Source organism: Diabrotica undecimpunctata, chromosome 4, assembly GCF_040954645.1.
Source record: "Diabrotica undecimpunctata isolate CICGRU chromosome 4, icDiaUnde3, whole genome shotgun sequence".
Taxonomy (NCBI): domain Eukaryota; kingdom Metazoa; phylum Arthropoda; class Insecta; order Coleoptera; family Chrysomelidae; genus Diabrotica; species Diabrotica undecimpunctata.
The window spans coordinates 147,496,743-147,516,393 of record NC_092806.1 but is presented as its reverse complement, the minus strand read 5'-3'; the positions used below and the strand labels follow the sequence as shown (position 1 = coordinate 147,516,393).

Genomic DNA, 19,651 nt, shown 5'->3' with positions numbered 1-19,651 from the left:
TATACTACAAAAAAAAAACAAGTAAATCTTTAGAAATAGCTGAAATATTTTATAAAAGTAAGTCCTACAATGGCTATTACGATTATTTTGCCTACCACATAGGGTATTATTATAGGGGTCTAAAAATTGGGGACAGAAGCTACTGGGGTGGATATGGGGCAAGCAAAACAAATCGAAACTTTGGCGAATGGTTACTCAGGGTTTATTTGGAGAACTATGTTGTGGATAAGTGAATGATAAGGGGACTGGATTGGGGCAACTACAAAAAGTAAAGCAAAAAGGGTACTTACATAAATCTCCTGGATAAACACAAACACAAGAAGGTTATCAAAGCTATTTAAAATGGACGCCGCTTTGAAGAATCTTCCTGCTGGATGAAAGAAAAGGTTTTCCTTCCGAAAAATACAAAAAGGGGTTAGGAACTTTTTTTAAAAGAGATAAAAAAATGGTCTAGAAAAAAATTACACATTTATTGTGATCTTAGCTATATGGTAAAAAAACTACAAGAAGAATATAAGGTGGCAGGTCTAAACATGAATATGACAAAATGTGAATATTTCTCAGTGGGAACAGATGAAATATGTGACCTAGTCTTGGAAGACGACAAAATCAAAGGCGTGCAATCCTGCAAATATTTGGGGGTCATTTTCAACAAGAAGGGAAATAGAGCAGATGAAATCAGGGAAAGAATAAACAAGGGCAGAGCAGCGACCCGTGCCTTAAACTCTCTTCTCTGGCAAAAAACAATTCGACGAGAAACCAAAAAACACATTTACGGTAGTATAGTCCAAAGTATTACACTTTACGGTTCGGAAGTATGGGACGTCACCAAAGCTAATAGAAACAAACTTATGACGACAGAAATGGATTATCTGAGACGAAGCTGCGGTAGATCGAAACTGAAGTGAGTTAGAAACGAACAAATAAGAAACGAAATGAAAATGGAGAGAAATATCAATGATGACATAGAAAGAAAACAATTAATCTGGTTCGGACATGTTAAAAGAATGCCAGAGTACAGATGGCCTAGGAGAGTACTGGAATGGATCCCTCCTGAAAGAAGAAAGAGAGGACGACCACGGAGAAGTTGGCGCAACGATATTGATGAAGCAATGGCGGCAAGAGACTTAGAAGAGGCAACTGCATATGACAGAAAAAGATGGAAATTGGGGGCGGAGAAGCGGCGACAGCCGTAATAAATCCGTTATTATATATATATATATATATATATATATATATATATATATATATATATATATATATATATATATATATATATATATATATATATATATATATATATATATATATATATATATATATATATATATATATATTGTTATCTCACCACAAACAGTTACAAATATAGATAATAACAATAAAATATATAACAATAAAACTTACAATTGTTATTGGGCGACAATTTGTAGCAGAAAAAAATTATTACAAATAAAAAAAATATCTTTTTAAGTGAGACTATGCATAGAGGTTAACCTTTTTTTAAAAAACAAAAACAAAATCTTAAATATGATTAGGTATTTACCAAATGTCAAAAATAGTGCTAACTGTCATATGTCAAAACTAATTCTTAAAGCTGAAAACAAATAATATGACAGCAAGCTAGTCCATACCCTAACACATATAATTTTAATTATTACAATTTCTGAACCTGTATGAAAACAATTATTATTAGAAAATGTTTATTTTTCCTTTAAAAATCAAACACAAGAGTTACCTGCATTTCACTAAAATTTCAGGGATTGCGAACTGTACTTATTAGAATTTCTGGAACTGGAGATTCATTGCCATGCAAAAAACTGCATCTATAGTCTGGATCGACGATCAGGGACAAACAAAATTGAGGCTAAAATTGGGCACTGGACACACACTTCGAAAATCTGTTTCTATAAAAAACTGGAACCATGTGGGTTTTTTTTCAAATTTGTTGGAAATGCCGCAAATTTCTTAAATACCAATCTCTTAGGTGGGAGACGACATAAAACAAAAACACAGTGATTACTCGTTTAAAATTGACACATTACATTGAGTTTCATTCACTTTTTTCAACAAATTTGCCGGCTTCTTCAAGCTACACACCGACGTCTGCTCTCAATGACCAATCTTTTAAACCTCACTTAAACTGTAACTATACTTTGAACTTAACACTGGTACACATTTTCCATGAAAGGGGACAAAAAAAAACACAAAACATTTCAAATTTGACTTAAAATTTGGACCAACACTGAAGCCAGCTGCTCTTGACAACGGCATCAGCGAGAGTGATCTAATTATCTTTCCCGCAATACTTTCTCAGCGATCTAAATGGATGTTTATTTGAAACGCAATATTAAGCGGAAAACGATCAAAGAAAATGCCAAAGAATATGCGTCTGTGATATATAAAAAAAAACTTTAAAATGTGTCTATTATCAACTCGGTGACGCAAAAAGAATTGAAAGAATATTTCGGGGTTTTAATATGTACGATAGGAACCAGAAATAAGTTGAAAATATTTCTTCGGTGTTTTAACATATACGAGGGGATTTCAATATATACCAAGGAATTTAAAAATGCTACATGGCAAATTATATTTCTGTGCCTAAACAAAAACTTAACACTAAGAAACATATGTAATAAGACTAATAAGAGTATATTTCTTCATTCCACTAAAAAAAATTAAATTCTGCAAATTATAAATAATTTAAAAGTATCATCATCTTTATCAGGTACCGATAACCAGATAGATCACATCCTGATAGATACAAGACATTTTTCCGACCACATAGACGCTACAAGCTACCGAGGTCCAAACATAGATAGCGACCACTTTCTTGTAATGGCAAAAATCAGAGGAGGAATATCAAACCTAAAAAAAGAGGAATAGTGGTCAAAATGTAGAAACATAATAACTTAGAAGACAAGGGAAATATTGGGGGAAACAAAACGAATCGTTTGATAAGGAGTGCTTAGATACAACACCTAACAAAAAGAGAGTATACCTAAATACAAATTAAGCTGGATACACAATAAGAGCAAAGAAGGAGTACAGGTCCCTAAGAAGAAAGAAAAAAGGATTACATAGAAGGAAAAAAGACAATTTGAGGAAAAGCAGTTAGAAAACATAGAATTGCTAAGGAATCAAACGAAACCTGCAAGAATAGGGAGCTGTAAGGATGGAGAAGGAAATATCCTAAGTGATACGGCCTCAATCTTGAATAGATGGGTTGAATTTTCCATTTAAGAGGTTGTCCAAGCCTGTCCTGTTCAAGTCTTTGTTCCAAATTCCTTGTAGTATTTTCTATTAACACTACATTATCAGCGTATATTAAAAACTACAGAATGTTACCCCGTAGTTTTACTATTAATGAGGAGTAAGCACCGAGCCCTGATGCAATCTTACTTTCACATAGAATTTATCAGTCTCTTCCACACTTGTCTTAACACTAATTATTACTCCCTCATACATGTCTCTCACAATTTTTATATATTCACCGAAAACTTCTTTCTTACTTAGAATCCACTAGAATCTCTCAAGGCACTCTGTCGTATGCTTTCTTAATATCAATGAATACCATTTTTTAAACCGTTTTTTTCTTGTATTTTTTAATCAGCAGCCTTATAAAGAAAGTTGCGTCTGTTGTTTATCTGCTTTGCATAAGACCAAACTGATCGTATGCTTCTATTAATTAAACTCTTAGATTTTCATTGGGTGACTAAATTTTCATGTCCCTGTAGTTTGTGCATTGTTGTATGTCTCCCTTAATTTTTATAAAAAGGGAGATATTCTAATATACTCCTCCATTCATCTGGAATTTGCTCCACTTCCATAATTCTATTAAATAAACCTATTAACCAATTTGTTTCTCTCTATTTTAAAACTGTCCACAGTTCCCCATGAATGTCATCTGGCCCAACTGCTTTACCTTTTTTATTTTTTAAAGTGCTTCAACAACTTCCTTGTTTGTTATTTTGATAACCATTACTGTTAGTGTATCCGTTAGCTTAAATAATTTTATATCACATTCTTAAGTTAATAAACTGTCGAAGTACTTTTTTCGTCGGTCTTTAATATCCTTTTCGTGAATTAGCTCTTAAGTTGTTACAAAACAGATTGTAAATTTGTACATTTAAAACGAGATAACATTTTTTAAATTTATATCTAATTTAATTTATGTATGATTTAATAGATATTCTTTTCTTTGCTAATAATGCCAATCCTGACCACCGGCAGGAATTTAGGGCATCGGAATCTCTTCACTTCCGATAATGATTCTCGAAAATGAAGGTCGGATCAGACAGAAGTAGCGTAAGTCTAGACGTTGCATTGCTTTATGTAACGCAATACACGATGTATGCAAAAAAATCCAAAAAAAATTGTGATTCGTTTGTATATTTGGTATTAGCAAATTTATATTAGCTTTTTTATGTTATAGGTGATCCATTGGATATTGGAATGGATTTAACTATTGCGAGTTTTGATGCAATTTCTGAAGTGAATATGGTAAGTAACTTTGTTTTGTTTTCGTCATTTATGATATGTACATTCTGAACCTACGTACGTGATTTAACACAACAACCACAAATCTTTGTGATTGTCTCTAAAGAATTTTGGCTCTAAAGCATCTAATTGAAAAGAGGGTACATCGAGGAAGGGTATTACACCTTACATTTTTTTTTGAGATTTATGTGATACTGTAATGTGCAAAAGGCACCTTATCAGACAATCAAGACGTAAGGAAGGCATTGGCATGATGTCCCGACTGGTGTGGGGCTGCATTAGAGAACTGAATAAATAGGAGATCGGCATAAGGTCGAGCTTGTCTAAGTGTCAATGCATAAGTGATCAAAGGCAACGAAAAAGCAGATCAACTTGATCAGCTAAAAGAGTATCGTCCGAATGAAAAGGACCAGCTCTGATCCTGGAAGCACCAAAGGTTGTTGTACAAAGAGCTGTAGAGGATTTAATTCGAGAAGTTCATGAGCGATATTGCGAGAAAATTCTTAAACAAACTCATGGGAAAGTCTTTACTGTTATATCATGTAGAAAAAGAACAAAGGAACTGCTCCATATGTGCAGGAATAAACCTAAAACACGTTAACAGGAATATTGACAGGGTACGCATAGTACCAGTAAAATAATTCCTTAATAAACTTGGCATTTAAAATAGAAAACTTAACTGCAGACTCCACGATAAAGAACCAGAAACTGTAAAACGCCTATTATATAATTGCCAGTAGTTGTATTGTAAAAGATAAAGACTATATGGGCAACCAAGAGGAGACCTTAGTATATTTAGGACACACCAAGCAAAAGACCTTTACAAACCTCTAGTCTGGGTGTAGGAAACAATAATGGTCAACGAACAATAAGCTTTAACTTAAATAATAACCGAGATCTTTTAGATCAGATAGGCTCAAGGAACAAAAAAAAACACCTACTATTTATAAACCTACAAAAAGCGTACGATACAGTCCCATTAAGTAAGCTATGGGTAGCTATGCAAAATTTTGATAAAGTGATAAGTATATCCAAGCAATAAGAAAACTATATAATAATTGCAGTAGTTTAGTAAAAGTTAAAAATCTATTTCTCAGGAATTCTGTATCAATGAAGGCTTAAGACAGGGATGCCCATTAGCACCGATTTCATTTAAAATTTATTCAGGAGAGACGTTGAAAAATTGGAAAAAGAAATGACGTGTACATTTATTATCGCGAATTCTTTAAATATTCCAAATATTTGCAATGTAAATTAACGTTATTTTTTTTTGCTTTTAGGATTATACTATAACTCTTTATTTAAATCAATATTGGAAAGACGAGCGCTTATCGTTTGGTTTTGACGACGAAAATCTAACTTTATCTGGAGAGTTTTCAGATAGAATATGGGTACCAGATACATTTTTTGCTAACGACAAACATAGGTAAGTTAAGAGTTAAAATTTTAGTAATACATTTTTTAAACATTCAAATTTTAGTATAAAAGGATATAGATTAGTTATTATCAACTGCTGCAAAATATAAAAATAAAAACAAAATAACAAATAAAAAATAATAAAATTAAATAGTAAAAGAAACATGGCTGATGCTTGAAAATAACAGGTTTTCAAGAAACGTCACAGATAATATTGATTTATGTACAAAAATCATGTCCTTATAGAAGTAATTACAGAAGTATAATCTTCTAAAGAAATGTTTAAGTTTCCATTATTACCGAATAATCCTGTCCCCTACCCCTCTTCTGTTTTAGTTCGTTTATGTACCAGGTATAACTCTACAGTCTGTATCAAGGATTTCCTCTGCCTCACCTTTCTCTAGGGCAAATGTGTTCTGAGAAAGATACTTAAGACCTGTATCTGGTTAACATATATTTAGCAATAAAGATTTCTTGTTGTAGTTCTAGGATAAAATTTGTTTATTCATTTAGCTTTTTCTTCTATTCTTAACCTTATATTCTGTACATGTTAGGATTTACGTAGTAACTTTTTCTTCTTCTTAAAGTGTTCTCCCCTCAATGGAGTTTGATTACTACAATTTAAAACTCTGCTCTGTCTTCAGAGGATTCTTATTAGCTGTTCAAAATGTAGCCTTATTTGTTGTCCGATATTTCTGAGCCATCATAGTTTTTTCATTCGTAGTCCTCTCTTTCTCTCGATCTTTCCTTTTACTATTACTTGATCATATAAGTATAGTTTGTTTCACGAAAAATGGTTGAGTGCTTAATGGTTACCTGAGTTGATCCTATTGTGTATACAAGAGTCTCTCAATAAACTACCGAAGTACACAGGGTCGTACTTCAGAAAGTTTGTTATTTAATATATTTCATTGGTAGCTGTGTAATACACGATTATAAAAATTTATTAAATTATTTCATATGGTATTTTCAGGCTGTTCAAGTGAATATACTTGATAATTGAACAATTTTTAACATGAAGAAAGTAGTTTTTTTGTTCTACGTGAATAATTGTAGTATATGGATCTAAATTCAGAAAGATACTTTCCTTCACACTTTTTACAGGCTTAGGACTGTCAGCAAAAAACTGGCGCGTTTAAGTTTTTGCTCTTCCTAATCGGATATCGTTAAAAATGTACAGTAATAATAGTTCTATTTACAGTACATATATATAACGAATACATAATGTACAAAAAATAGATGAATTGAAAAAAATATATAGAAAAATCTATACAAGTTAATATTTCCAAAAAGATGCCCAAAATAACCAAAATATATTTATGAATTCCTAAATACCTAATTCTGTTTCGCTGTCGCTATCCTCTTCAAGATTAATAACAATTGGTTTAATTATGTGATTCAAAGTAACATGAATTTTCTAAGTTCATTACATGGCGTACTGAATTTTTTCAACTTTCTGGGGAGATATCATCAACACATTTCCTTATTAATTCGACTACACTACTACTTAAAGTCGGAGAAACATTTTGTTACCTAACATTTGACTTTAGTTGGTGCCACATATGCTCTATGGGATTAAATAAACAATAGTAGGGCGGAATCCGTAACACTGTATGTCCCATGTCCTCGGCCAATGCGTCACAAACATATACTTTTTTATTAGAAAATGATTTTAACACTTCTAACAGTTCATTTTTTAAATAACTTTCTTCAAAATATATATCGTTTTCTAACAGGTAGTTTTGAATTTCAATTTTCGTGTTATTTACACTTGGAGACTTATGTAATTGACGACTGTGGTAACTTGCATTGTCCATTACTATCATACTATTTGGAGGAAGGTTAGGTATAAGACAATTCTTAAACCATTGCTCAAAAAGCTCTGCCGTTGTATCCTCATGGTAGTCCACGCAGGGGTCTTTAATGTTCTTTGCAGAAAGCCATAAGGCGTTTGGGACCCAACCATTTTCTGATCCTGTATGTAAAATTGTTATTCTTTTCCGTTTGTTTGATGGAGCTTTTGTTTGACACCTGTAGGAAGAATCGGACCAGCCTTTGGATGGTGTTTCATGAGTGTCAAACTATGTCTCGTCCAGATAAATTATTGGTCGATCTTCTGTACGGTACTTTCTTATGGAAGTTATATATTCAGTATGCCACTTTTGTAAACGATGGGACTCCATAAGCACTTGCCTTTTGTCAATTGTACGATATCTGAAGCCCATTTTAGACAAAATCCTCCAAAGACTAATGCGGCTACAGTTTATTTGTGTATCATCATTAGTAAGCCGTTGTTTTAAAGCATCTAATGTAGGTATCCGTTGCTCTTCGTACATTGTGTAAATTTTTCGTCTTATTAAATCCTTATCACTTTCGTCAATACATTTGGTAGAACCGGCATCCTTACGCTTCCTTCTTGACTTAATGGGATTCGATGTAATTCTTTTCACTGTGGTTAGAGGTATTTTCCTTAAATCAGATATTTCGTTATCATTCATTTAGATCAGATATTTCGGCAGCAGTATTAACAGTAAGTCCTCTTGTAAGTAAAGAACTATATATTGTTTTTACGATTTCTCTAGCGTCAGCAGATAAATGCTTTTTCTTTGCTGGAGCACGGGAAGAAGCACCATCAATGTTTTTCCACGGACGCCACATAATGCTGTTTTATAGGTATAAATAGGTATAACACTGGTAACACTTGTAACACTTTCAACTAAATGAAACAAAATGTATATTTAAAAATTTCTCATCGGTTTTATATACTTTTACAAATTATACAGAATAGATGGAACCTGTATAATTATTCCAGGAAATACTTAGCGATCAACAAATTTATTGTGGTCATTAAAAGATAAACCATTGATAGTGAAACTTACTGTTAAAATGTTTACAACTTTATGAAATAAAAAGTATTGTAATCGTTTTTATAATTGTATACGATTTTTTAATCGTTTTTATATTACCAGGAATTTATTATACAAACAAGATAACGACACTCCACAGTAGCTTAAATTTTACCTGAATACTTACCTGCTCAACTAATGTTGACTAAGCTGGGGTACTTGCGGTCGGGTTTTATTGCAATCATTAAGCATTCAACCATTTTTCGTGAAATAAACTATACTTATTATTTCTCAGTATTTGGCCTAGATATAATGTTTTCCTAACGTTCACTATGTTTAAAAGTTTTTGTTTCTTGCTTGTTCCACGCAGCACTTTTTCGTTTGAGGTATGCAATGAGGTATGTCATGTCTTAAGGGTCTACGTTTCATCTGCATAGAGGAGAGTCAATTAGACGTAGCATTTTAATAAATGTAGTCGATTTGTTAGTCCTATTCGAGAACTATATAAGAATCTTTTGATTTTTTCGAAAAAATTATCTCATTTACAAATAATGCTTTGGACTGCTATCGATCCAACATCCCAGGTACTTGAAATTGCTGACCTGTTCCAAAATGAATCCGTCTCTTCTGCAAGGTTAAGGTATATTTTGATTTTTCGGATTGACATCAGTTTGATTTTCTAAATGTTTCTTTTTAAACCAAATTACTCACAGGCCGAGTTGGTGCTGTAAATAAGTTATCGTTATATTCTGGAATCAACACTGTATTATTGACATATCTATAAGGCTCTCACTTTTACAAGGCTTTTGTAAGGATTTTCCAAGGTTTACGCCGTTAACCTTGACTCCGTTCTAGAAATCCTCCATTGCCTCTTTAAATATAAACTCAGAATAAAGATTAAATAGCAGGGGTGATAAAACACATCCCTGTCTAACTTTTTTTTTAATTTCTGCTTCAGCAGATGTAGAACACTCGATCTTCATTCTGGCAATTTGATTCCAGTACAAGTTTTTCAACAGCTTAATGTCCTTTCCATCTAAACCGATTTCTTGCAAACGTTTTAATAGTAGATCGTGTCTTACTCTGAAATGCCTTTTCAAAGTCTTTGAAGCATTAAAATATATCTTTCTGTTGGTTGTAGCAGTTTTTTGCCAGAACTAGTAATCTGAACAGGGCTTCCCTGGTTCCCACGCCGACGCTGAATCCAAACTGATAGTCTCCGATGATTGTTTCGCACTTTTTATTATAAAACTATTATAGTGATGTAAGACTTTTAATGTATACTGTAATGGCTGTATAGAAGGATTTTGAAAATACCATGGACCCAACGAGTTACAAACGCAGAAGTGTTAAGAAGGCTACAAAAGGATTGCGAGGTCATAAAGCACATCAAAACAAGAAAGCTGGAATATTTAGGCCACATTACCAGAGGTGCGAAATATGAGATATTAAGGCTCATAATGCAAGGTAAAATCAAGAGTAAAAGATCCATAGAAAGATGAAGAATTCCCTGGCTGAGAAACCTAAGGGAGTGGTATAGTTGCAGCTCAATAGATCTTTTTAGAGCAGCTGCCAATAAGGTACGGATAACTGTGATGATAGCCAACCTCCGATAGGAGAAGGAACTACAAGAAGAAGGAGACTTTTAATGACATTTACCGCATGACTCGTAAACAAACGGAATCAAACGAAACTCATTGCATTGTTGTGGATTTGGCCTTTTCGGTAGTGGGATAAATATTGATAGTAGTATTTTTTGTGTATTATAAATGTGATTGAATAAAATGACTAATATTTCGATCAATAATAACGATTCTGAACCTGGGCTTTTATTTGTTATGAGTTGTTTGATGATATTTTTAATTTCGGTTTTCAGGACTATTTCTATTGTTTTACAATCACCTTGGTACTTCTAGTATGCCTTGTATGCCTTTAAAAAGTATTTTGATTTAGTCTTCTCATTCTTTAAGTTTATCTTCGATCAATTCAAGCATTAATGACTAAAAATCACATAACTCTCGAATGCGACAATTATTTGATGTGTTGTTTTCGAAGATATAAAAAATTATTGGGGAAACAAGTACATATTATAAGAGTGATTTTAGGTGGTTAGACATTTTGTTCACCTAAATATTAAGATTATTATTATTATTATTATATAACAAATAAGGGCAGAGGAGCGAGCTCCTATTATGCCCAAAAAACAAAACAAAAATATCCTTATAAAACTAAAACCAATTATAGAATTAAGTAAAGTTAAACAATTAAGTACATCATACAAAAATTTTGAAACAATAAATAAATAATGCGGTCCAAACTAACAATCCAATAAATAAAATAAAGCGCTATCAAGTTTATTTTTAAAGATGTTAACACTAGTTGCCGATATAGTGTCTTGATCCAAATTGTTCCAGATATTAAAAAGGTTATCTTTAAAGCGACTAGCAACATGGTACAAGTACATACTACTGCCACAAGAAAGGACAGGCCGACCTACGGCTTCATCGTGTCGAAAAAAAGACACAAGCTACACCCAACTCCTAGAGGGGGTACAGGATGCCGTGGGCAAGACAAATGCTATTCAGGCAATCCGTAGCCTCCGGAGTACTAGGGATGGTAAGTTACTTATCACCCTAGATAAGGACCCAGATGCCGTCAAGGCAATAAAGTCTGCCATCGCGTCCAAAGATAGCGGCTTCAAGGCAAGACAACTGGGACAAGATAGGTCCACGGTTATACATGTCAGAGGTATGACCGCGAATACAAACACAGAGACATTGCAAAATGCACTGTCTGTAGTGATAGGCAAGTGGGAAAAGGACTTCCTGATTAAAAGTCTAAGAAAGATGCGAGGGGACACGCTGGCAGCCACGGTTGTTCTGTCTACCGAGGCAGCCAAAAGAGTGTTGGAGATAGGACACATTAAAGTGGGCCTTGCTAGATGCGAGGTCGAAAAAAGATACGTAGTTAGGAGATGTCAACGGTGCTGGTCGTACACACATGACATCTCAAAGTGCGACGGTCCTGACCGTATTGGCCTCTGTCTTAAGTGCGGAAAGAAGGACTGTAAGGAGAAGGACACATGCAGAAATGAGGAGTGGTGTGTTCTCTGCAAAGAGGGGCACCACATTGGAACCGCGCGGTGCCGAGAATTTAGTGGCGCTCTCCAAAGGGCGCGACTAGCCGACAAGACGCGCGCAAAAGAACTAACAGAAAGCGTGCCCGCTAAACCGCCATCGACACCCTTTCCCCAACCGATAGTTGAAGACATCGCACGGGCGAAAAATGACATACCTTCGACATCTGCGCCAAATCCTGATGACGATACTATAGATGACGACGTTTTTCGTAAGGGTAAGTTCCCCTCATTAATGAAGGAATTCGAGAGTATGTGTGCCGAGGTAGTGGAAATGGCTAGCAACATAGCGGAAAACAAAAACAACAATCCCGTCCCCGACACTGAAGGACCGCAGATGTCTGGACTATCTCCGGACAACACTCTGCGAAAAATACTCAGTTGACCCCCGATAACTCTCATCCTAGTGACCTAGAAGAGCTAGTTGTAACGACTTGAAATGGCTTCGATCCAGACAAAAGGACTTAGAATACTGCAGGTGAACATCGGAAGGGCAAAGGTGGCACACGACCTGATTTACTCAAAAGCCCTGCAAATTGACGCAGATATCATCATAGTCCCAGAACCGAATAAAAATATCTCAAAAAAAATTGGTTGGATCTCCGATAACAGAGCAGACGTTGCTGTATTTTTGGTAAACAACACAGTGTGCATAAACAAAATTACCAAAAAAGAGGGATTTCTAAAGATAAAAATAAACGAACTAGCAATCATAGCCTGTTATATCTCACCTAATATAACCATGACACAATATGCTGAGCGGGTTGAAAAAATCATTGAGGCGTCACAGGGAGAAACAACATACATAATTGCTGGTGATATAAACGCCAAATCTATTCTTTGGGGGTCCCCAAAAAATGACAAAAGAGGAGAAATTTGGAACGAATGGATCTCCTCCGCAAACCTGACTGTGCTAAACAATGGTAAACCCACATTCGAAAGAGGTGAGTCGCGAAGTCACATAGACATTACACTAGCAACCAACAACTGCGCCAAGAAGATCTCGGGATGGGATGTGCTTGATGATAACATCTTTACGTTTCACAAGTACATCTCATACGAAGTCGGCATTAAGGTCACAACCAGGCACGGCAGGAAATTACTCGAGTTCGATAAGAACAAATTCAGGAATCAGATACGGAACTTACAAGAAGAAACTACCAACTTTAATAACTTTAGAGACAACATAATAAAAGCACACAAAGCGAGCAGCAAAAGCAAACATGTCACATACACAATACCATACTGGTGGAATGAAAACATTCACCAAAAGCGGACAGAATGTCTTAGAATCAGGCGTACGGCACAGAGAAATAGGACGCAGCAAGTTAAAGAAGAGTATAAGAACGCCAAAAAGGAACTCAATAAATTGATCAAATGGGCTAAACGTACATGCTGGCAGAACTTGTGCGAGGCATTGGAGAACGATATATGGGGCGAAGCATACAGGATCGCCACTAAGACGCTGAGGTCAGAGACCCCATATAACCTATGCGATGACAAAAGAAGGGAAATAGCGAATACCCTGTTTCCTAACAAGCCTATAAACGACTTCCTGATTAGAGACGATGAGAACTGTCCCAAAGAATTAACGGCGGCTGAACTCACCAGAGCCGCCAATTCCATCAAAATAGGTAAATCCCCTGGACCGGACCGTGTGCCACCAGAGGCGATAAAAATACTAGTGAATGAATGCCCAGAAGCTACTAGAATAGCACTCAATGAGCTGCTAACAAGACAAGAATTTCCAGACCAGCTGAAACTAGCTAAACTTACACTAATACATAAACCCGGTAAAAACCCGGACGAAGCCAATTCGTACAGGCCTATATGTTTATTAGATTGTCTAGGAAAACTATACGAAAATATTGTCAAAAATCGCCTAGAAGATGAATTAAGTGAAAGAGAGACTATCTCCAACAGACAATACGGATTTAGAAAAGCTAAATCAGCCATAGACGCGGTAAAAAGTTTAACCGATACTGTAAAAAACACAAAGAAAAGATGGGCTATACTGGTTATGTTTGATGTAAAGAATGCCTTCAACTCTGCCAACTGGGCACATATCATAACAAAACTGGAATCAGCACGAGTGTCAGGATATCTCATCAATATCATTAAAAGGTATCTTACTAATAGATACGTTACAGTGGCAAAAAATACAGAACAGAAGTTAACAGCCGGCGTACCGCAAGGTTCTGTATTAGGTCCGACACTCTGGAATATATTATATAACGGGGTACTAGAAATAGAATATGGTAGAGATACTCTAGCTATTGCATACGCAGATGACCTGGCGATACTAGTCATGACTGACATGAACTGGAAAATCGAAGACAAAGTCAACACATGCTGCAGAAAAGTCAACAGCTGGATGGCTAGAAACGATCTCGAACTAGCAGGAAGCAAAACGGAAGTGGTCATACTAAAAGGACCACGACGAAGACCCGAGATGACTTTTCAAATTGGTAGTACTATTATAACCCCTACAAATTGTGCAAAATACCTAGGCATATACATCGACACAGGTCTAAGGTTCACAAAACACCTGACAAATGTAGTCCAGAGGGCGGAAGAAAGAACGGCAGCCCTACAAAGAATCATGCCGAATATAGGAGGCCCAAGCAGCCAAAAACGAAGAATGTACCTGCAAGTGGTACAGTCAACTATATTATATGGAACCCCCATTTGGGCAGACGTACTAAATTACAAAAAGTACAGAGACATGATAACCAGAGCCCAGCGAAAGCCTCTATTAAAAGTTACAAGTGCGTACAGGACCACTTCAACGATGGCCCTACAGGTAATAGCGGGCACGCTCCCTATTCACCTCCTAGCTAAAGAACGGCAGATGCTTTATAACTCTCGAAACGGCCACCTACCTCAGGTCAGAGCCGCCATTAGAGAACAATTACTAACAGAATGGCAAGCAGAATGGGAGGCACAGATAGACAAGGCACAATGGACCAAAAAACTAATACCCAATGTGATAGAGTGGTACAAATGTAAGTTCAAACGAGTAAATTTTTATTTTATGCAGTTCCTGACCGGACATGGATCTTTCAGGTCTTACACGTATCGTATACGAAAAACCAGCGATGATAATTGTGTCATATGTAAATTAGAAGACGATGCGGAGCATTGTATCTTTAGGTGCAAGGTGTTTGCGTCGGAACAACACATAATGCGAACAAAGCTAGGAGAGATATCCTCTGACAACTTGATACGTGTCGCTATGGAAAGCAGAGAGAACTTTGAATTTCTTGTAGACCAAGTAACAAAAATTATGAAGAGAAAGTCCATGATAGAGAAAGAAACTGAGACAGGATGAGAGTGATCTGGGGCAATCCACCTCCATTTAAAACTAGTTATCATTGTATGAATATGTATGTAAATATGTGTATATGTGTATTTGTGTGTTCGTAGGTGTGTATGTGTATGTACGTATGTATGTGTGTATATGTGTGTAATACACTTGTTTATAGCATACGTATGTATACTTACTTATTGTTACCTAATATTACCTAATACCAAATATTCTTACACCTTATTGTTACCTTGTATACCTATACATTCCATATACTCTCCCCCTGGTTCCTTACCGCTCTTAGGTAATACCATCGGCAAGGCCATTTACATATGGGCCTATTTTACATACATTTTTCTTCTGATTCCTTACCGCTTCTAGCTAAGAACCAGCAACAAAACTTTATTACTAATTCAGGCAGCGCAAGGCATCTCTAAGTTTCGTTCGCTAATTGAACACGTACGGGGGTGTCTTGACGAAGAATGGGTGGTTTTAGTTGGTAGGCAGGGCAACAGAAAGGCATCCGTTTGCAGGACCTCCTCTACATAGGGGGAAATGGGCTCAGATGTTTTCCTCTGCCCTGAATCCAACACACGCCGAGCAATGGTATGGTGTTTAGAACATTTCCACCCTCATCAAAAAAAAAAAAAAAAAAAGATATTAAAAAGTCTATTTGGCAAGAAGTTCACCCTTGACCTTGCAGTAGTTTGTTCCCTGTTTAATTTGTAACGATGGAATCTTAATCTTTCGTCTTGACTCAAAGTGAATATGGTGTTTAGGTTCCCAAAGTTGTTTTAAAATACGGAAGGGCATAATTAGGTCACCTCGAAGACGTCGCTGCTCGAATGTCGTAAGATAAGTCCATCTTCATTGTTAGGTCTTACACGGCCGTATGCCAGTCTTGTGGCTTTGCACTGAAGATTTTCAAGTAGGATTTTATCGCGACTAAGTCTGGATTCCACACTGGCCCGGCAAACTCAAGAATAGGTCTAACATATATTGAGTAAAGTTTACTAAAAGAGGTTAGAGATATATAAGAGGTTTGCACGTTGACACACCGACACTATGTGATCAGACCAATTTAAGTCACTATTAATTATCACTCCGAGATCATTCATCCAAGAAATGTCCATTAATAAAGTACGGTATGATGGGTTATTTTGCCGATATGTAGGACAACGCATTTTTCAATGTTAAGCGGAAGTAACCATTCTGAGGACCATTTGAATATAGCATCAAGATCGTGCTGAAGAACGTGTTGGTTAATAATTGGATTCACATATAATTTCGTATCATCAGCGTAAATGACAACCTTACTCGTTACAATGAGCGAAAGATCACTAGTGTGGACACAAAAAAGAAGCGGTCCAAGTACTGATCCTTGTGGGACTCCACTCTTGACTGGCTTATCTAGTGAGTGGTCTTTCCCAACGCGAACCCTGAAGTATCTGTAGGATAGAAAATATTGAATCCAAATGTTTAACTTTCCGCGGATACTATACTGATCCAATTTAGCTAGTAATCGACGTTTTGGTACACGGTCGAAAGCTTTGGAACAATCTTAGTAGACTACATCGACAAGATGCCGATTGTTTAAAGATAATGATCAGTCATTTACACAATGAAGTAAGTTTGTGATCATTGAACGACCTTTGATAAAGCCATGCTGTGGGATGACTTTTTCTTGAAGAAGACATAGCTTCCCAAATAATCGATTCCATGACGTTGCCGACAATAGGAACCAGGCTGATTGGACGATAATTATTGCAGTTAAGCTCATTTCCTTTCTTGAATATAGGAGTAACCGAAGCCAATTTTCAGGACTAGGAGAGAGAAAAAAACGGGTGTGGCAGTCCAGTGGGACTGCCGGTAGAAGTTATACTTCAATACACGCGTTCGCCGTTAAAAATTTATATAGGAGCCAATCTGCACAATCATTACATATGTAAGAGAGAGCAGAAAGAGAAAAAGAATTAGTTATATAGGTATATGGTGCATAGTTTGCTGTATATAAACATTTGACCTGTAATAGGAGTATAGTAAATGAAGGATTCTATCAATATTTTAATGAAAATATATATTTTTATTTTTATATATGTATAAAAGGAGTTGAATGCAAAAAAAAAATTTACACATACTCTGCAGTAAAATTCATTGTTTATTTTGTTATTAATATAAAAATTACAATACAATAAATACACTGCAACATAATTCAATATAATAATACAATATAAATTAAAATGTAATATTCATAAGTATTTAAAACTGCCAATATACATAACTTACTTTACGAAGATAAAAATAAAAAACCAACAACTCGGATTATGTTGTAAATTTTTATTTTATTTTAAAATTTATGTTTTTTGCGTATATTACATATATTTAATAAGATTAACGTGAGGTTTTTAAATATTTCAAAAATAAAAAAGGAAATTTATAATTGGGATTCGAACTCACAACCACCAGCGTATAAACCAAACACGTAAAGGATTTGCCAATTAGAAATACTAGATTTCAAAATTGACAGTTCTCGGTAAAACAGTGATTATTTTGAAATACAAAAGCTTAAAATAATTATAAACGTTTAATTTTAAATAATACAAAACATATCACATAAATAATAATATTAATACATATTACGTATATTATATATATATATATATATATATATATATATATATATATATATATATATATATATATATATATATATATATATATTTATACAATATTATATATATATAATATATTATATAATATTAAATATATATATATATATATATATATATATATATATATATATATATATATATATATATATATATACAAAAGGAACATTTTTATTCTCGAGGTAGGAAGAGAGAGAAAATATATCTTCTGTCTCTCTCTTACTCATTATCTTACATATGTAATGGTTTCACAGATTCACTCTCATGCAAATTTCCAACGCCGACCGTGCGTATAGAAGTATAACTTCAAAAGGAGGTGAGTTTTAGACAAACGTGTGCACATTATTTAAGGAATGGTATCGTTGGTTGGTTGATCTGTAAAAACCTGAGAAAAGAATAACGATAAACATTCCGAAGATTCGTTATTTGAAGAACATAAAGACCCGTCAGCTTGTTGTAGTAATGGGATGGACACTATAGAAGATAAAGATGTGCTAATGTACCGATAAACTTTTTTGTTATTTTTATTATTATTATTATTGTACAGAATTATTTATTGTATAGAATTTTCACAGTACCTTTCCTTATTAACAACTGTGTATTAATTTATCCATCAACAATATTTTTAAGACCAATCCTGTTATTGTTGGCTCTCTAATTTTTGGCTTAATTAAATACAACTCTACAACATTCAAACTCATTCGAAAAATCAGTAACTAATCTCATTATAAATTTTTTATTTGATTTAGCAATGTTGGAAGATCGTGTATCATTTCTAGATAACTATATTTACTGGCACTTAGCGCAAATCATTTTTCTCTAAACATAAATTGCGCCTAAAAATAAAGTATACGGGTATCAAAGCCAACTCAGTAAATTGAGCCATTTTAAAAGCTCCAAAAAATAAATCAAAAACTTGATCCCACGCGACACATCCGGCTTTTTAGATGTATTATGTGTGTGTATATTTCAAATTGGCCTTATTACAAGCAATGTTTTAGTTTCCTTCATGACGTGACCGAGAAAAATAAGTTGGTGAGATTACGAGGTGATGGATTCATAGAATACGGTATGAGATTTACGACCACCTTGGCCTGCATGATGGATTTGCATTACTACCCCCTGGACTCTCAAAATTGTAGTATTGAAATTGAAAGCTGTAAGTACCCATACAAAAAATTTACCATTAGTAATATTAAAATCCCTAAATTTCTCATTTAGCTGCATTTTATATACAGAGTGAGTTTTAAGTATGTTTTGTGTCATCTTCGCTAAATATTAGGCGTGTACCGACTATTTTAGCATATTTAAATTGTACTAATAAACTAGCTTAAATTTCTTGTAGATGGCTACACCGTAGTAGACGTAGTAATGTCCTGGCACTCTACCCCAGTCCGTGGAGTGGAGAAGGCAGAGCTACCTCAATTTACCATAATAGGTTGGGAAACTAACGATAGAAAAGAAACCTTAGCTACCGGCACATATCAAAGACTTTCACTTTTATTCAAACTACAAAGAAACATAGGATACTTTATTTTCCAGACATATTTACCCAGTATTCTTATTGTTATGTTATCATGGGTATCGTTTTGGATAAATCACGAAGCGACTAGTGCTAGGGTTGCATTAGGTATGTATAATTCTTATCTAGAGACATTTCTGTCACTTGTAGTACAACTTAAAAACGATTATTCGACTTTAAAACTTCACTAGAAAGCTCTTAGAGCGGTTATTATTTGAAAGAATATAACATAACAAAATATTACACATAATTATCCTG

The 19,651-nt window shown here is 34.8% G+C and overlaps 1 protein-coding gene across 1 annotated transcript in view; it reads left to right on the top strand.

The window, feature by feature from the left end:
• Nucleotides 1-19,651, top strand: part of Lcch3 (Ligand-gated chloride channel homolog 3) — a 64,743-nt gene that overhangs the window by 32,457 nt on the left and 12,635 nt on the right. The window contains exons 4-7 of the mRNA XM_072528629.1: nt 4,433-4,500; nt 5,778-5,923; nt 18,873-19,030; nt 19,217-19,501. Coding sequence (XP_072384730.1) covers nt 4,433-4,500; nt 5,778-5,923; nt 18,873-19,030; nt 19,217-19,501 — 657 coding nt within the window. The remainder of the gene's footprint in view (nt 1-4,432; nt 4,501-5,777; nt 5,924-18,872; nt 19,031-19,216; nt 19,502-19,651) is intronic.